The sequence below is a fragment of the Sycon ciliatum genome, chromosome 10, assembly GCF_964019385.1.
Source record: "Sycon ciliatum chromosome 10, ocSycCili1.1, whole genome shotgun sequence".
Lineage (NCBI taxonomy): Eukaryota > Metazoa > Porifera > Calcarea > Leucosolenida > Sycettidae > Sycon > Sycon ciliatum.
In genome coordinates, this window is record NC_088652.1 from 27,445,608 (window position 1) to 27,465,561 (window position 19,954).

Below are 19,954 nucleotides of genomic sequence, written 5' to 3' on the forward strand. Positions count from 1 at the left end.
TCAAACAAACGACGCAGGAACGAAGACATGGCCACAGTGTTCCCGTGTGGCCTTCAAAACACCTAATTTTACTTCGATAGCGGCTGGTTCAGGGCAAATTCAGGCCCAATTCGACAGCGTCGTACCGCTCAGATTCGCCCAAAACACGAGGAAATGTACGGTAGATCCAAATGCGTACGCATTTTGCGTACGGGGACGACTGGCCAGAGTTCATGCACTGCAAACACCCGTGACATGTATTCTCATTGATTATTTCGTAATGTCCGCTTCGCTTATACTATTTATCGCCTTAAAGGGGAACTGTCACCTAAAATTTTCTTTGTCTTGTCTTGTAGTTCTTTGGCTCCTGACCACGATGGTGGTATCCGTTTTTCTCTGCGATGGCTGGAAGTGGGTGAAAACTTGAAAAGAAGGTGCCCAAAATTGTCCCGAAGTACCGAGTGACGTCACGCCGAACTTGACCTCCACGCGTACATTCGTCGTCAAAAACGAAGTTCAGCCCGTGTGCTGGTCGATCGAGCTGTTCCAATGTACGGTGCACGTGTGCCATTTGAACTGTAACACAGATGGGTACGTCGTACCGAAGGAGAATGCCAAAGAGGCAGAGACCCACGTGCAGCTACACAGCCAAATCAAAGTAAAAAGGAGCTGAGCTTTCACCTTTTTGACTTCTTCTTATTCCGCGAGGATCTAAGTTTTATTTTGTGAGCACGGAAGTACGTCGTTGTTTTGAACTTTTCGTGTGAGGAACAAGACAATGATGAGTGCGTATGCAGAAAACAGTACTCCTCCGGCCGGCGATAACACCACCAACCCGAGCCCCAAAGGAACGCGATGTACATGTAGGTACGTGAAGGTGATTCATCTGGCGATGTTGCTGAAGACAAACTCTGACGTCTTTCATTTCAGAGTCAGGTGGGCAACACCGCCACCTTCGATACAACGACATAATTTTCAAGTACAAGGTATGTGTGTCACACTAACAGCAAACAAACATCCTTCCACTCTTTCGTAAACACAAATAAAACAAAGAGCTGGAGCTTCGTGGAGGAAGTACCAGTGCGACAAACTACTGTCGACTTTTGTTTATTTTGTCCCTTTTGGCGTTCTCATTGTGTACAACGTACTTATCAGTTAGTGTCCGAGTTCAAAAGGCAAGCGTGCACCGTACATGGAACAGTTGGCTCGATCGACCAGCACATGGGCTGGACTTCGTTTTTGACGATGAATGTATGCGTGGAGGTCAAGTCCGGCGTGACGTCACTCGGTACTTCGGGACAATTTTGGGGACCTTCTTTTCAAGTTTTCACCCACTTCCAGTCATCGCAGAGAAAAACGAATAACACCATCGTGATCAGGAGCCAAAGAACTACAAGATAAGACAATGAAATTTTTTGGTGACAGTTCCCCTTTAATAAAGTTATTTATTTATTTATTACTGCATCTCATAGCACAGTGAGAACACCGGCCAATACAACGAGAGAGGGTGTTAGCCAACCACGGTTGTTATTGTCTCCTCGTCGCCTATTCATTAACTGTTATGTGTTCAGAAGAAACATATTTTGTCACTTCAGTTGTTTGGCGCTAATCCTCGTGAAAGTGTCAGGAATGCTTCTCCTCGCTGATGTTTTCTTTATGTTTTAGTCATTTCTTCACCTTCACCCTGTTGTTTTTGACAATTAAGTTCTGCTTGTTTTTTTCCCCGCACGTATAGCGTGAGGTTCTCGATCTACATGTATTCTTTTCCTGTAGCCCTAAGTTGCTGTATTTTGACATTTTCCACTATTCCCTGTATTTACCCATGATGAGATATTATTATTATTATTATGTGCTTCTTCGCGTAGACATCAGCATGGCCTGCAGCTGCATTAATGGGCATGCAAATCATGCAAACCAGCCAAAAATGTTCGCATAAGCCACTTCGAATAGATACAAAAGACCACAACAGTTTCAGAAAAAGAAGAAATATGCGAAAAGAAGACAAAAACTAGGGTGCCGACACCACTCGGGCACAGATACCAACCCAACCGCTTCGGTCAGCAGAAGGGCACGGAACGCCTCCAGATCGACTTTGCTTGACAAGGAAAGTCCAATCCGCTTGGCATCATCTTGTAGTAGCGTTGGTAGTGTGTGTCTTGGTCGTCCCCTCCAGCCCGCTGGACGAGGCTCTGCGAAGTACGCTCCCATGGCCAGTGATGGTGGGGAGTCAGCCGGGAGCCGGAGGACGTACCCAAAGAGCCTCCACCTAGCTCTCAAGATGATAATGCCGAGAGGAACCGCGCTGGCACGCTCATAGAGCCTCTCGTTCCTAATCCGATTCGGGAACACAATGCCGATTAGCGCCCGCAGCTGTTTTCGGTGGAAGGCCTCAATACGGCTCAGCTGCTGTTTCGTTGGTGCCCATGTTGGACAATTGTAGCAGAGTACAGGGAGTACAAAGGCATTATATAGCCGGATGCGGAGATCCTCCGAAACTAGCGACCTACGGACCCACAGCGTCCAGAGTTTTTCCTAAGGCAACATTTGCCAGTTGCTGTCGCCGTAGCATATCCTCGGCATCACCTAATAGGGGCCCGAGTTTCTTGGTGGTTCGCCACTCCTCCTCGATGCGATCAGTGTGCCGTTCGATGTGCGTGTGCTCTGTTTTGGTCTCATTCACTTTCAAATCCCATTTGAGGAGCTTGTTGGATATGGTTGGAAGGAGGGTCCTCAGCCTCTCACCATCAGTAGTCACGAAATCCACATCGTCGGCGTAGGCAGTTTCAGTTGGTAACCCCAGGGAGATATCGGCAGGGGGACGTGGTAGAAGAAGAGGCCGAACATCACGCAGCGCACCCTCAAGGTACACAATGAAAAGAACAGGAGACAACGAGTCACCTTGGGGTGTGCCGCGGAGAGTGGGGAATGACGGGCCCTTAGCGGATGGGAGTACAACCCGCAGTATGGTGTCCTGGAGGAGGTAACTGATCATTCGGATTTCATCCGGCTGCAAGAACGATCCCAGCACCGAGATGAGCCGTGGCCTGCTTATACAGTCAAACACTTTTGACATATCAATGCCTAGGATATCCAGCGCACAGCGATAGCATTGGCATCGAGCCGCCAACAATCGGTATGACCACACAACATCTGTGGTGCTTCTGCTGGGGCGGAAACCACTCTGTGTGTGTGCAACGAAGTTGTTGACGTCCTTGTTGATCCTCCGCAGCACAATCAATGATAGAATCTTCCTGAGCGCTGTGAGTAAAACCACGGGCCGTAGGTGAGCGACTGGTCCCCTTGATTTGCCAGGCTTTTGTAACAGAATAAGCGACCCACTACCGATGCTGTTCAGGGGCAGGCCTGTCTCGACGGCAGAGTTGAGGACCTGGGCGATATTGGAGTAGACGAGGGCAGGTGAGTTCTTTAGCAGCTCCCCTGACATGTTATCTGGGCCACTTGACCTGCCATTGTTCAACTTTCCAGCTGCCTGTGTCACCTCTGCCTCAGAAATGGGCCGCTCAAGCCGGCGGTACTGAATAGCGCAATCCTGGTCGGCAAGGCCCGGTCGCCGCAGCAACAGTGCACCAGGCTCCGGCGTGTACAGCTTGGAAAAGTGGTCGGTGATTTGGATGGCTACTGAGACTGGCTGTATTACCTGTCTACCCGTTTCATCATGCACAGTGATAGGCTGTTGTTTTTGTCGCTGGAGTAGATGGACTGCATGAAACATCTGTGCTGTATCCTTCTTTGCTTCTACTTCCCTCGCCCGAGCGTCCAGCTCATTCGATGCTAGTTCCTTTGCTCGCAGCCGGATTCGGTGTGAGAGGGTGTTCCGCCGATGCTTCAGATCAGCCACTTGTTGTGGATCCCTACTTGTAGTTATCAGCAGTCGCAACCGTTTTTCTCTTCCGACCAGGAATGTAGCTGATCATCCATGAAACGCTGTTGCTTCTTTGGGGGCTGTGCCAGTCCAATGGTATTCTTTGCCGTTTGCTGGATGAAAGACGAGATTGATGTCCAGTGTGTTTCCGGTGTGGATGTGTCTACTGCGCCGTTGGCGATCCGATGGGTGAGTTGGGACTGGAAGTTTTGCCGGCAGGTGTGCTCGCTCAATCTATGAACCTGAAACTTATGAGCTTTTGCGATTCTTTTTTTGTTGTTGTTATGTGCCCACAGACCATAGATCCTGCTCAGACGGGCGCGTGCGACAACGAGCCGATGGTCTGATTTCACCAGTGTCCCAGCATAGGATCGGGCATCTGTGAAAATCTGCTTCTGGTTGCTGCTACACAAGATGAAATCTATTTGATTGTATATAGGGATAGAGCAACCGCCGTTTGGGTTGTGCCTCCAACCTGGCCAGGTTGTCAGATGCCTAGCTGGATGTTGAAAGGCAGTGTTACATGCAAAGAGACCAAACGACTCGCAGAAATGCGCTAGCATAGCTCCGCTGTAGTTACGACGTCCACGACCATATCGTCCGGTGCACGAGCCGCCTGAGTCATCTCATCTGGCCGAGTTTGGCATTGAAGTCGCCAGCGACGAGAACGAGCGAACTGGACCTTACTGAACCCAGGCAATCTCCGAGCGCTGAGTAGAACTCGTCGAGATGGACATCATCTGCCGCTACGCGGGTTGCCGTTGGCGCATACACATTGACGAGAGATAAAGTACTTCTCTTGGACAAATTGATTTGTATCGCAGCTACTCGGTCTGATACTGACCATATCCGATGAATACGTTCAAACAGGCTGTTGTGAATAGCGAACCCAAGCCCATAATGCCTGTTCGCCGTTGGCAAGCAGAATATCCTGTAGTCACCAGCTAGTTCGTCGCAGCCGTCCTTTATTTTAGTCTCTTGCAAACTGCAAATTTTAATTTTGTATTTCCGAAGGTCATCAGCAAGCTGCTGTTTCTTTAGGCTTCACGCCACCCATGATGAGAAGGGAACGAAAACGTTCGGTTACAAAATTGGCTTACTTGACTGTGTGGATTGCGTCGGTGCTGACAACTTTTCTTTCGAAATAATCATAATACCTGTAGAATGAGGAAGCGTGCACATGCTTGCACAAATGTTGGTTTTGCGCAGCAAAGCTGCGCAAAGCCTAGTTAGCCCATGTACACGCATGCTGGTGGTGGAGTGCTGCGACTCCCCCCCCCCCCCCCTCGCAGCCTGCGAGTGTGTGTCACGTGACCACCTCATGACTAAGCCGCGTGCGCAGCGTGTGGCCTGGCAAAATTTTATGGACAATTGTGGATGCGGCGTTTAATTATTTGGAGACGTGTTCTGCTGAGCTGTCTTTGTGCGAAGGAGCATTTTTTGCAGTTGCAGTTTCTGTGTCAAGTCAAAGTTTTTTCCCTCTCTCCCACCCCTTTTGAAGTGGCATTTTGTTTCTCCAGTTGGGGGGGGGGGGGCAAACGGGCCTCCTATTATGTGTGTATGTGGTGACGCCTGATGCCAGGCAGTCGTGTGAGCCCTCGGTGGGCGATTGGCTGGCCTTGGTGGCTGTTTGTGTGCCCTCGGCGGGCAAGATGATATCGGCCCACGGTGGGCAGTTTGCTGGCCTCGGTGGCAATTTGCGCACCCTCCGTGGGCAGTATGCTAGTTTAGCCCTCGGCGGGCGGTTTGCTGGCCTTGGCGGCCATTTGCGCGCCCTCGGTGGGCAGGCTAGTTTAGCCATTCGGGCGCCCTGGTGGGCAGTATGCTAGTTTAGCCCCCGGCGGGCAGCTGCGGGCCGCGGTGGCCATTTGTGCGCCCTTGGCGGGTGGATGCTAGTTTCAGGCATGCATCTTTACTCAATCAATTATTATCAAAGAGCATATTGGACTCAGATGGAGAGCTAAGGTTTAATTTATACAAAGAGAAAGACAAAGGAACTACAAGTTGTAGAACGTCAGTACCGTCGGTCAGTGTCGTGCAATGTTATCGCATGAGCTGATTGTTTAGTAACTGGTGGTGTTAGTGGACAGTATAGCGTAACTTGTAGTTCCTTGATCTTTCTCTTTGTATAAAGAGCATATTCTTGAATATTTGAATTGTCCAAATGAAATCATGGCAACTCCCAACCCACTGTGTCTATTGTATGTTTGTGCACGCCATAGTGAGCGGTACGTTGTGCGGGTGCCTGCGTGTCAGAGCATGGGTACACCAGTGGCGTGCGCGTGCACGTGTGCGCTTGCGTCTGTCTGCGTGGGTGCACGAGTGCCCAAGGTGGGCGTGCACTTGGAGGTGCTTGCATGTTGACGGGTGCAGGGGCTAACTTCATTTATTTTTTACATGAAGGAAACAAGTGAGGTGTGGGGGGGGGGGGGAGGACTGCCACCACCTCCTCTTCCCTGCACCTCTTTTCCTAGAACCTTAGATGCATCATCCCAGAAGATTTTTTCTATTTTTTTTATTTTTTTATTTTTACAACTGCCAGGGAATTGTCCCGGGCGACAAGGGTGCCTGGATCGAATCCTGCCCGAGAATGCCTGGATCGAATCCTGCCCGGGAATCTTTCTTTGAAACACTTACACATGCATGAGTTTAGAATTGTTGCGCAACAAGCCGGCAGGTAGTGATCCGATGCGGTTATCGTTCAACCACCTGTATTAGAGGAAATAAAACCAGACGGGTACCCCACGCATCCATGCACACACATACACAGCACGCAACGGGGAACACAGAGGAGGATTGGAAAACTCCCATATAAATGAAAACAATTTGTTTTACATACCGGGTAAATATTCACAAAAATAGTTTTAAAATATTCCCTGCTATGACTCAAGTATGAGTAGATGCATGTGCTCAAAGTACGACCAATTTTACAGTATGTGTTTGCCGAGCTGAAACTCACACTATAAATGATCACTTGCCAGAATCCTGCTCGTGGATGGAAGGTATCTGTGATGTTGCAGGCCTCCTGGTTAATACTATATTATAGTATTGTACTATTATAGTATCTTGTACGATATAGATATGTGTATCTGTTTTGTTCCCTTTCTCTGTGCTTTATGTTCCTGGTTCTTGGTCTTTAGTTTTGTCTTTGTTAGTGCTTTGGTTTGACCAGTACTGTAATAATAATAATGTCCCAGAACATTACAGTATCTTGTCCAAGTTTGTTCTGAGGCCAGGCTCGATTGAAGCAGGCCATCTTTCGATCCGATCTGTTTCTCTGGAGTTCGCTGATTTTTCATATCAAATGTTGGTGTCGCAGAGGGTGCTCTAAGTCCGTACTGCTCAGAGGCGACTCAAAATACACACATATTTCTGCTAATTGCTAACTTGCTATCTCTCGGTTACGACGAAAGTACCGAAGCGATATGTTTGGAATGTGCCTCCACCAGTATTCCTTGCAAAAGCATAGTTCGTTGCTGAAAGGCAAGCTGTTTTTAGTTGGCTCAGAGAAGAAGCAGCTGCGCTGTGAAAACCGCAGGAAAACAGTGGTAGAGATGCTAGGAGTGTCAACCGTTCTGCAAGAATTGGTGAGTCTCTGTAAATTATTCTCCTGTGGCCATTCTCAGCTCTAAGCTGTCTCTTGATGATTGAGTGAAGGTCTGTTTGACGCTGTGTCTGCTCGTAATCGGTCGTGATTTAACCCAATGTGTATCATGTATGGACAATCGAAACCCCACTCGCGTGGTATGGGAGTTCTGCTTATCATAGACCTCTGAAAATTGGTATGCCAGGACAACATACCACAGTGTCCCCTCGAAAAAATATTTTAGTCAAATACAAAGACAGAGACGATGAATAGAACACCAGAACATGAAACTATGGGTGTACGGACTTAGGATGCCTGTCCGGACTTTGAGCACCTGGGTCTATTGGGCTAGGAAAAGCTGTTGCCTATTAAGCTGGTTGGAGCCACGGACTGTATGCATGGGCAGGGCCGCCGGAACTGGTCCGGCTGCACTGGCGATGGCCGGACCAGTTTTCCAGCTGGATGGTCCAAATGATTCGTGCAAAACCGGTGAAAAGTTTTCTCAGAGGTACATAACTGTACAGTGGACATGTCCTGTGCTTCCAAGTACAGTGCTGGCAACTGAAATCTCACCCCCTGAGCGGTGGGTTCACATTCTAGCGGTCTCTGTTTCGTAGTTTTACCATCCCGTGTTGGGTCTTTGCGATGTGAACACACCGCTCAGGGGGTCGGATTTCAGTTGCCAGCACGGTAGCTCAGGACTCCATGACTCCATGACGGGGATTGTTCTGCAGAGCTGAGCTCACCATCTACCTAAGTAGGCAAAGTGACTCCTATCGAAAATGCATGCACTTGTCCACATTGGAAACGAGCGAAAATATTGCACAAGACAGAAGAGACTCGATCGAAAGAGTCAAGATCGAGAAAGCCGGAAAAAATCGTTCGCTCGATAAGCCGGGTGAGCCCACACAGAGTATGCGCACACTCTGCGTGGGCCTACCCAGCTTATCAAACGAACAGGTGTCTGGGTTACAGTCTACAGCTTCGCGTGCTTTGGGTCCAAATTTCTACGCATAGGTGAGGTTCTCTACGCTGTGGCACACGCAAAGAAAATGCGTACGGATCTGCTCGGTATCAGTCAAATGCAGGCAGAAAACTGCCAAATATGGAAGGGGAATTCCCAGTACACATTCCACGTGATTCTCTACGTGAACGTAGAGCAGAACAGGTTTTCTTGAGGTTAGGGGAACGCGAAGAGAGTTCTCAAGGTTCTTCACGCCGCGCTCCCGTAACGTAGAGCAAATCGTCACCATTACCCCAAAACATACTAGTACCGTAAAGTACCGTTGATCCACCTCCTCTCTAATTCCCGCCCCCTGTGAATTTTCTACCTGTGAAGTGACTTCAGCGTATACAACGAGAATACAATGTTGAACCGACGCATGCACTGCTGTACACAATATTTGCCAATCCAGGACGAAAATATGCACAATCCAGCACATCGAGTCTGAAATTCTACGTTGTTGTACATCGTACTGAACTTGACAGCCTTTCCGCCCCCTGCCGAAAACCCAGCTGGGAAGTGACATGGCGTGGGGGGCGGATCAACGGTACTTTGCGGTACTGTGCTACTTAGTGAAACGAGTTCTCAAATTGCAGAGCGAATGGGAAAGGCTGGGTCTGCTCTAGGCTAGTACAGTAAAACCTGACCTGTGACTAACGACCAGCCCTTGGGGCCAGAGAAAGCGGTCTTTAGTGGCAGGTGGTCCTTAGTTAGAGGTTTGCACTGCACAACCACATAAAGAATGTGAGACCGTCCGTGCCTGGCGAAGTGGTCTGTAGTACCAGGCTGGTCGCTAGTCACGGTGGTCTGTAGTACCAGGCTGGTCGCTAGTCACGGTGGTCTGTAGTACTAGGCTAGTCGCTAGTCATGGTGGTCTTTAGTTACAGGTTTTACTGTAAATCCTATGTTACTCAACTGCAGGAGGTCTTACCACTGCTACTTCAAGGCCGTCACAGCTGAAAAAGTGGGGCGGCTGAGGCCGCCCCACTTTTTCAGCTGTTTTTTTTTTTTTGGAGCACACTCCATGATCGCAGCCAGGGAATAGTACAATACTCCCTAATCGCAGCTCAGCCCAAACGTGGCAAATAATTGTCCCCGATCGTGGTTTATTGCAAATCAAAAAGTCTTTCATCGCACTGATAATACCCATTTCTCACCCCTCCCCTTCATAAAATTAATAACTACTGTTTTCTTTCCTTTCATTTCATCTTCTTTCCCGTTCCTTTCTCCTCATTCATATTTTAAACATTTTCATAATATTGTGAGAGCCGTGGGCCAATAGCCCCGGTGAGAAGGCAGTCTTGCCTGTTCATATGGTGAAGTAAAATAAAGAAACAACCCCAACAACAACAACAACAACAACAACAACAACAACAACAACAACAACAACAACAACAACAACAACAACACTCACAACACACTGAAATGGCACCGAATGCCTGGAAATGCTTGCAAATTGGCTTCAATTTTTGAATTTTTTTCCCGTGGGAAGATAATGAAGAACCCAGGTCCCTTATCGTAGCGTCTTCTTGGTTTGTTTCAGGATCAAAAAGTCTTTCATTGTAGTTACACTGAAATGGCACCAAATGCCCGGAAATGCTTGGAATTGGCTTTGATTTTTGAAAATTTTCCCGGGGGAGCACCCGGCCCCTTTCCACGGCCACCCCACCTCCAAAGTCGGTGCGACGGACCTGTTAACTTACAAATGTGTAAGTTGATGATTATTGCTTAGCAAGCCAGCAGGTAGCGATATCAGGAGATTGACACTCAAATCCCTGTGCAAGAGGAAGCAAGCAAGGGCATTCAAAATTTCGATGAGAGTTGAAAGTGTGACGAGTCTAAAGTGTGCATGTGTGGCCGCAGTACATTGGCCATATCCTAAACTGGCTGGCTGTGAGAGATGGCAAAATAAGTTAGTGACGAGAATATTGGGCGTTGGTGTACAGTGTGTTAAATGTCCTAACAGATCCATGCTGTGCTGTATAGAAGTGATGTTCCAGCTTATTACTCACAGCGTTGTCAATCCAATCTGGCTATCAAAGAGCCCAGCCGGGATGGCGGTAAGCTGTGCATGTTTCATAGTTCTGTATTCACAACAAGCACATGAAAACACAGAAAAACACATGAAAACACAGGGAAACACAGGAAACACAGGAAAACACAGAAAAACACATGAAAACACAGGAAAACACATGAAAACACAGGAAAACACATGAAAACACATGAAAACCCAGGAAAACACATGAAAACACATGAAAACACAGGGAAACACAGGAAAACACATGAAAACACATGAAAACACAGGAAAACACATGAAAACACATGAAAACACAGGAAAACACATGAAAACACATGAAAACACAGGAAAACACATGAAAACACAGGAAAACACATGAAAACACAGGGAAACACTGGGAAACACAGGAAAACACATGAATACACAGGGAAACACAGGAAAACACAAACTACTGCCACGCTACATGCACAGACTGTCCACGACCTGAACAAAGGTTCAGTTGTGGACATTGAAATGCATTCAGCCTCAGATCGAAGACTATCTATCACCGCAACAAAGTGCATTTGAAGGGCTCCAATTCAAAACGCGATAGAACTTACTTCCTCCGCGTCATCGAAATTGTCGCAGTTTGACTAGTGACTTGTCACTTGTTACTGACAACTCCATAAGCTAAGCCATTCAAAACTTATTACACAGTATGATAGTCTGAAGACTAGAGTAACGTTCCATGTCGGTTGGACTGAGAGGTTTCATACAGAGATGAAGTCCTCGTCGTCGCTGATGTCAATGGACGCAAAAATATCGTTCTGAAATATTTCAAGGAAGGTTGAAAGTTGGTTGCGCCTCATCTCAAACGCTTTGACTTTCTCCACAGGACAAGAGCTGCTATGCTTGTCGTCTGCTAGCTCTGGATGATTTCTACTTCACCACCAACGAAGCCTAGTAAGAATACACGATCGTTGCGAGGTCGGTTGATTACCGTCGGCGGAATCACCTCGATCTTGAAATGAGCTTTTTTTAGCCGTGGCATGCCCATTTATTTTAGCTGTGTGGTCACAGCTCATGAAGGTAAGTGTACTATCACGTCCAGATCGCCCTCTTTTTCAGCATCACTGGTATACCATGACCCGGTACGGCACCTGCGCGTGCATCACTAGCACTACGTGTAGAGTCTACACGGCTCTTGCAGGTACAATCATGTACTGAGTGTCTCAGCCAGAGCGACAAATTTTATCGCTGTTGCAAGCATTTAGTTTGCTGACCCCTGGATGTTTCTCCAAGCGCTGCCACTTGTTCCACGAAGTCATTTTCACCCCAGCTAAGGTAAAACAGTGATGAGGCTCGAGTGAATGGTCATCAGCACGAGAAATGTGCAGGCTGCAACGCCTGACTGATCTCAGCGAGTCGAAATTGCCATCGCAGTGACATCAGCGAAGAAATTGCGTCTAGTTCAAAAATTCCAGCTTCCAATAACAGAAAATAGACCTTTACCGTCACCCTATACTGATGACTATCGCCTATGTCGAATTCCTTGCCTCTGGTACGAGTGCTGGAGAGTTAATACCCCGTTTTATATCAAAAGTCAAACAGGGACAATTTCGATGACGCGGAGGAAGTAAAAGTCATTGATGCTGCAGTGCAGACCGAAAAAGAACAAATGAAAAATGCACTTCCTGAAATTTCCACAAAGTGGATTTATCTCGTTTTGAATTGGAGCCCTTCATTTAGAAAGCAGCGAAGAATAAGGAAGGGGACGCAACTGTTGGTCTGGTAATCACACTCCTAAAACCACTGCCACCTAGCCGCTTATTTACATAATATTTAAAAAAATTCCGGTTGTCAGAACAAACAAAGCAGGCTCAAACACTACCTTAATCCAGCATTCGTTGCATTGCCGATTTCGAAGATCAGATATGGCATGCCGGATTGCGCATCCTACATTGGCACTTTTGTGTGCAGCAGTGCATGTGGCAGATCAACACCGTATTTTATCGTATGCGTAGAAATTTGACAGGACACAACGGTACTTCACGGTAACTATAATAGAGACACGAGTCTATGACCAAGGGTATGCAACTGCTCTATATCCTTGCTGATGATCAAAGGTGCAGCTAGCTGCCTTCACTACATCATGCTGCCATGTCTTCACACTGCGGGGTGCTTTCCGTCTGATTCATGCGGAACTAAAGTCCGTGCACTTGAAAAGTAGAGCTCCCTTGTGTTCACGGACAAGTTATTATAAAGCCCTGTATGCAGGTCCGAGAGATCGCGAGAGATCATGAGAGATTGCGACTTTTCGTGCACGAATGCAGAGCGCGGTGCAGACAAGTTACGAAATACAGGCAGCACATTCTTGGTTATGGAGCTCTGGGTAACAGCACAGAGCAGATATGCCCTTCCAGCGTTCTTTTTTTTCTTCTCCAAAATGCCCGCTGGCTGGCTGTAGGTAGCAATGGCCCACACTTTCTACTGTTTAATGGAAACGCTTCATTTCACGTAGAGTAGCGATGTCATAGAGCACTGTGTTAAATTAGTACCACCCCGCATCATTCTATCTTTTATTTTTATTTTTATCCTCAGCTTCTTCTTCATAAGCTGTTAACGGAGACTCCCTCGATTTAGGCTAAGGCCTGTGGAGAATCCATAAATACAAATACAAGCAGAGTAGTAGAGCCCCATGATTTGGTTATGGCTCGATGCAAGCATACCTGCTGCTTGCCTTTGATAGAGAATAGACTTACATTTTGGTGATTAACGTGTAGTTTCGAAACGTGTCCTTGTGCAAAGAACTGCTGAGGTTGTAGCCATTGTTAGTTATGCGTCTGCACACATGCGAACACGAAAATTGCAGGGAGGGGGATAATTATGGTCATTTGAATCAAAGAGAAGGTTAGCTGTGTACGTGTGTATGTTTGCGCATGTGTGTGTGTGTGTGTGTGTGTTTTCTGAGGAACTAGCCAGTCGTTTCGGTATGCTGTTGTAGCGACCTGACTCACTGAGTATTACGTCACTATCACATAAGCATGCGCAAGAAAAGAAAACATTCTCTTTGGCGTCCACTTCTTTGTTGTCCGGTTGGCCAAAGTAGCCGTCGTCTAGGGCCCGACGTAAAATCCTATATTGGTGACCCCCGACGCTGTGCTCTTCGGAGTTTTTCATCATGGCATCTCTGAGCTCTGGCCGCAGTTTGCAGTTTCCTGCTCGCCCCACTCTCGGAATCCCGTGAATCGCCGGCTGTTGACGTAAAACTTGAGCCTCACCACCACTGGATCCGCCTCGCGCTCGGAGCTGCTGTGGCCCCTGCCACCCTCCCGCCTGGATACCCAACTATCCTGCAACGGCACATCGTCCAGTTGTCTTCGTCCTGGCCTCAAGCTGGAAATTGGCCACCTCCACCATCCGTACCACCTCAACTGTGCACGCACGCAGGCACACGCCCGGCACAGGACCTCCATCCGTCCTTCCCTCACTCGGCACGTCTCGCCCCAGTGCAGCGCTCCTGCTGGTACCCCGAAAGCCTGCAACATGCAGCCGCCTCTGACATTATAACACTCCTCTGTCACGCGTACGTTCCTCTTTCCTCTATTTCCGCCTCTGACACGATAATACTCCTCTGTCACGCGTACATTTCGTCTTTTCTTTCTTTCTGCCTCTGACATGCTCTCCACCTCTGTCAAGTTAACACACCTCTGACACGTTAACCCGCCTCTGTCATGCATCTCCCTCTTTTCCGCTTTCTGCATTTTGACTTTTATTTCGGCATTTGTTGCCACGTCACAAACAAATTTCATACACGCAGCGCTCTCACTTGTACATATTGTATCATATGTTTTCTCTTTCCGCCTTGTACATGCCGCGCTTCCTTTCTCTTTCTCTCTCCTTTTCTTCTTTATCGCGCTTTGCTCCTCCCGACCTGACCACTGGCGGGGGAGTACTGTAGCGACCTGACCACTGGCGGGGGAGTACTGTAGCGACCTGACCACTGGCGGGGGAGTACTGTAGCGACCTGACCACTGGCGGGGGAGTAGTGTAGCGACCTGACCACTGGCGGGAGAGTACTGTAGCGACTTGACCACTGGCGGGGGAGTACTGTAGCGACCTCACCACTGGCGGGGGAGTACTGTAGCGACCTCACCACTGGCGGGGGAGTACTGTAGCGACCTGACCACTGGCGGGGGAGTACTGTAGCGACCTGACCACTGGCGGGGGAGTACTGTAGCGACCTGACTCACTGAGTAGTATTGCGTCACAATCACATAAGCATGCGCAAGAAAAGAAAACATTCTCTTTGGCCTCAACTTCTTTGTTGTTCGATTGGCCAAAGTAGCCGTTGTTTAGGGCCCGACATAAAACCCTGAGCCGTCATCAATGGCGGAGGTCGTACTCTGTCACCGTTTACCCTGGCTTGGCCACCTTGGGCGAATGGAGGATTCCCGTCTCCCCAAGCGCATTCTGTTTGCTGAGAGACTCAACACAAGACCCAGACATGGTTCTAAGAAACGTTGGAGGGACATCGCCGCTGCTGATCTGAGTGCTCGGTGCGTGACAGGTGGCTGGTGCGACTTGGCGCAGGACAGACGAGACTGGCGCCTCATGTGCAATCGTCCCCGGCTGGCTGTTCCACCGCCTAGAGTGTTCATTTGCGGCTGTGGCAGGGACTTCCATCGGCCCAACGATCTAACTCGCCACAGGAAATATTGCAACTCCTGATGCTATCATTGCACGGAGCAATGGGTGTCCAAAGGTCCAAAGGTGTGTGTGTGTGTGCGTGCGCGCGTGCGTGTACAGTCATCTTTGCTAATAACGTCTGCGGAAATTACGACAATTCGCGAATACCGACAGAATTTCCATGCCCAGAGCAAAGTCCCATCTAACTGTAATACCGTATTTCCTTGAACACCCGCCGCCCCTTGATTATCAGCCACCCTTGAATGAACGCCGCCAGTTTCTTTGGACTGAGGGTTATTTGTACACAAGTGCAGAGCAGTTCACAATTTATGCGCAATTTCACAGCTACGAGATGACCTTCATCTACGACATCATGTTCCTTCACATGCAGCTAGTGCTGCTCTCGTTTCGGACAAAGGAGATCTAAAGAAGGGAACACACCGAACACGCCATGATGATGATGACCTCTCACAACATAACGAAGAGCAAGAGGAGTTATTTTATCCACCACCAGAAAAGACAATAGTAGGCAAACAAAGCAAGCGGGTGAAACGTAAAACGCACTATTCTAATTATAGGATTTTCAAATCCACAAAACCAAGAACTTAGATCGGAGAACTGGTCTAGGAGAAAGTGGACACGGACGCTGTGAAAGGAACGAACGCAGAAAGAGAAATCAAACGGCAGAGAACAAAACTTGCGGCATCCTTTTATAATATTTGTATCCAAAAAAATCAGCGTCGACGTCTTCTTGAAGCTCCTCCACTTCATCCCCGTCGCCATGACGGACTGCTGCTGTTGAACATGCAAAATAACCTGCTAGTCGACCCTCAAGCTCCTTCGCCATGATATCCTTTCCAGTGCAAAAGGAGAAGAAATGAAGATGCACTAGCCTACAGTGTACTTGGAGAACAAAGGTTCAACAGTGCGCATCGTATGTGAACTCTACGCATACATTGCGACGTACAACTTTTTTTCAAGGCCTCACCCGCTTTGCTAGTTTTGAATACAGGCCGCGGCCGGCGGCTGTTCAAGTAGGTTGTACGTATAAGGACACTTCGCGAATAAGGACACTTTTCTGATGCCCCGCCGAGTGTGGTTATACGCAAAGTTGACTGTATACCATATGTCAGCGCCATGACTTTATATTCAAAACACCACTGCTTTCCTAGCTATTTTCGATGCAAAATAACTCACCCACTACGCCATGCCATAAAGTCAAAGTCCACACAGAAATTTCTAATCTACCTGTTCACTCTTCCTGCTGGGCTGTAAGTGTGTTAGCATTGTACTTGTTCCTTCATTCTTACACAACATACTTCAAATGTCATCTCAGTTATGAAGCCTACGGCTTTATAACTGAGGCTGGTTTCGTAATCGAATAATACCGACATTACTTTAAAGGTGCGGACATACATATGGTGCCTCCTTTGGCTGGTAGCTCGGCTTGCTTTTAAAAAGCTCGTAGCTGTACTGATGAGGCATTTATGGTCAAAACAGCTTGCTGTCTACAGCATTGGAGTATTTTACTACTCGACATTCGTCATGTTGAGCACTCTCGATAGGCTGCTCTAGTGCTGCTGCATTATGCATTGCCCGCTACTGAAGTAGCGTATCTTGCATAGCTACGGGAAAAAATGTTCACTAGAACTCATGTTATGATTACGAAAATATGAGAGTCCTTTCTTGTAGGCAGTATATTCTTTTACACGGCCACACTATAAGCGATGCGCACTGTATTTTGATCTTCAAATTTCTTTTACCTTCATACATTTTGCCCAAACCTATTGCATTTTATCAAAAACATTTTTAAATGGACTATGCAGTCAACTTTGCTAGTAACGACTGCGGATAAAAAGGAGGGTGCAGCTCAGACCCCGGTGAGGCTAACCTCCCGGAAAATATAGCACTTACATTTGTACATAACAGATTCAGCGGAAAACGTTCAGGTTGAGTGTTCATGCCGCTAGGCAATCATCAGACAACTGATACTACTGTCGTGGACATGGAATTCCGGTCGCACGTCTAGCCGCCCCAGGGCGCTGGCCATGCAGCCGTGGATAAACGGTACACACATGCATTTATGCGCTGCAGCGCTCTGGCTCTGGTCGCATCGGATCAACAACCATTATGTACACTGCACGCAACGTTCTGTACGTTCTGTCTGCGCTGAGGGCGCCGTCCCCGGTCAGTCGACTGGATTTCTTTTGGAGTGCGCATCCAAGATGTGCTAGAGCTGTAAGCCAGTTAGTTGTAGAATGTCAGTACCGTCGGTCAGTGTCGTGCAATGTTATCGCATTAGCTGATTGTTTAGTAGCTGGTGGTGTTAGTGGACAGTATAGTGTAACTTGTAGTTCCTTGGTCCATTTTACTATTTATAGATATTGGGATGCTTGGGCAAAGTGCAGGATAGTGTAGCGGGCGGCAGTCTCTCTCGGAGGCAAATGCACACGGGTCTCAGTGAACACACTGTAACTGGAAATTGAAATGTAACTATAACTGACAATTAAATTAACTGGCTACTTAATTAACCGACTGGCAACTAAATTAACTGACTGCCAACTAAATTAACTGGCTGGCAATAAAAGAATCGTGACCAGCAGCTTTAATGCACAGGTAAACTCCGTACACTAATGTACAGGGATACGCTAACGTATGGGGATACAGTACGGGATATGCTAACGTACAGGAATACGCTACCGTACGGGGCTATGGTAACGTACGGAATATGCTATACGCTACAATAGTACTTGGTCAGTTCATTTGATAGGTGTGAAATTTGCGAGGCGGAACTTGTTCTCATGCCTGCATTTCAAGATCATCTCAGACCGCTTGTTGAGCAGGAGCTTCTTCGGTCTAGTCAGGCTGTGGAATTTTTCTATAAAACATAGGTTACATTTCTTTGATTCCCATCGATGCACAGTGCTGTTTTAATGAGTTGTTTGGTTTTGCATGATTCTTGTCCGCATAGCTTTCCCTTTTCTTGATCTTTGCATCTTTTGAGCCACGCTCGTCATGTGGAATGATGCTTTGCGTCCTTGAATCATGGTTTGACCGTATTGGCCAATGGTCTTGCCAGTATCATTATCGACATGCATGAACATCCGCCAACGTCCTTCACAGCTGAGACTTTCAGCTCGTGCTTATCTTGGTTGCGCTCACCTTCCCCTCATTATGTTATTCCTAAAACTTATAACCTTCCAAGTTGGAAGGCTGTTGGAGTGCGCATCCAAGATGTGCTAGAGCTGTTAGCCAGTTAGTTGTAGAGCGTCAGTACCGTCGGTCAGTGTCGTGCAATGTTATCGCATGAGCTGATTGTTTAGTAACTGGTGGTGTTAGTGGACAGTATAGCGTAACTTATAGTGCCTTGGTCTTACTCTTTACTTTACATAAATAATCCTTTGCTCTCCATCCGAGTTCATCCCAATATCCATTGACTATACCACTCTGCTCACCCCTCCCATCACCCCAAGACCCCCTAGTGATCACACCCGCCTGTTGCACGCCATCCTCCTCGCACCGCCGCCCATCTGCTGTACACTGCCTCCCCGACTCCTCTGTCCGTGCCTTTTTTTTACTCACACCTGCCTGTTGCTCGCCACCCTCCTTGCACTTCCACTCACCTGTTGCCTCTCCTAGCGCCTTGGCCCACCCTAGCTTTCTCCCAACACCTTACGCCACCAGACTTAGTGCTAAATTTGTTTATGCCTGTGGCTCTATGTGTTCATAAGCATACTGCGGGCTGGATCCTACAGTGCTGGCAACTGAAATCCGACGCCTTGAGCGGTGCGTTCACTTTCTAGCGGCCTCAGTTTGGTAGTTTTACCATCCTGTGTTGGGTCTTTGCGATGTGAGCGCACCGCTCAGGGGGTCGGATTTCAGTTGCCAGCACTGTAGTATCAGTTGTCTGATGATTGCCTAGCGGCACGAACACTCAGGGTCCCAACCGACCTGAACGTCCTCCGCTGAGTCTGCTATGTACTAAGCTCTGTCTCTGACATTGAGCACTCTCTGTAGCTCGGGGATCAACGGATTTGCACTTACATTTCTCGTATATCGATGTTGAGCATTCCATTATTGAAGTATAGCGGTAGACCGTGTTGGGTGTGTCGAGTTGAGCCAGTAGCTGTGGGACAAGCATTAGATGGACATTCCTCTGTATAGGCTGTTGAAGAAACAACATCACAAGACCATTAAGATCAGGAACACACCCGAGAGCGATCATTCACATTCCGTGCACACTCCAAGTGAATGGTAGGAAACTGATTGCATACTTCACAGGGGCGTGGGAAGATATTTGAGTGTACGGTACGGTCAGCTATCTGAAGTACAAGCCACTCGTAGCGGAGAGGTGAGCTGAGCCGAATATTTTGGAAAAGTAGAGCCCAGATCAGTGTATTTTATTGATTCAAGGGGTACCTGGGGCAAAAGGTTGTTTGTTTGTTGTTTGTTAGTATTCTTTATTTAGAGTGGGAAGTCCAAAACAGGCCCTAGCCTAATAACAATGGTCTCACTAGTGAGGGAATGCTGTATATCTGTGCATAAGGATCAAGCAAGTCTGATGAAGTGTTTTGACACGAAACTCGGAGTAACAGCGGAATGAGACTTGTTTGATTCATTGCTGTGTAATATCTGTGAAATATCTGTGTAGCATCTGTGTAATATCTGTGTAATATCTGTGTGCTACCTGTGTGATATCTGTGTGATATCTGTGTAATATCTGTGTAACATCTGTGTGATATCTGTGTAATATCTGTGTGATATCTGTGTGATATCTGTGTGTAATATCTGTGTAACATCTGTGTGTAATATCTGTGT

General features: G+C 47.6%; 1 protein-coding gene across 1 annotated transcript in view; it reads right to left on the reverse strand.

Annotated features, from left to right (window-relative positions):
- LOC135826434 (leucine-rich alpha-2-glycoprotein-like) overlaps window positions 1-19,244 on the reverse strand; it is a 58,754-nt gene extending 39,510 nt beyond the window's left edge. Inside the window, exons 1-5 of the mRNA XM_065339045.1 lie at window positions 19,181-19,244; window positions 13,210-13,290; window positions 10,464-10,535; window positions 10,155-10,226; window positions 6,500-6,571 (exon numbers count right to left, since the gene is read on the reverse strand). Coding sequence (XP_065195117.1) covers window positions 6,500-6,571; window positions 10,155-10,226; window positions 10,464-10,535; window positions 13,210-13,290; window positions 19,181-19,206 — 323 coding nt within the window. The 5' untranslated portion in view covers window positions 19,207-19,244. The remainder of the gene's footprint in view (window positions 1-6,499; window positions 6,572-10,154; window positions 10,227-10,463; window positions 10,536-13,209; window positions 13,291-19,180) is intronic.
- Between the last annotated feature and the right edge of the window lie 710 nt (window positions 19,245-19,954).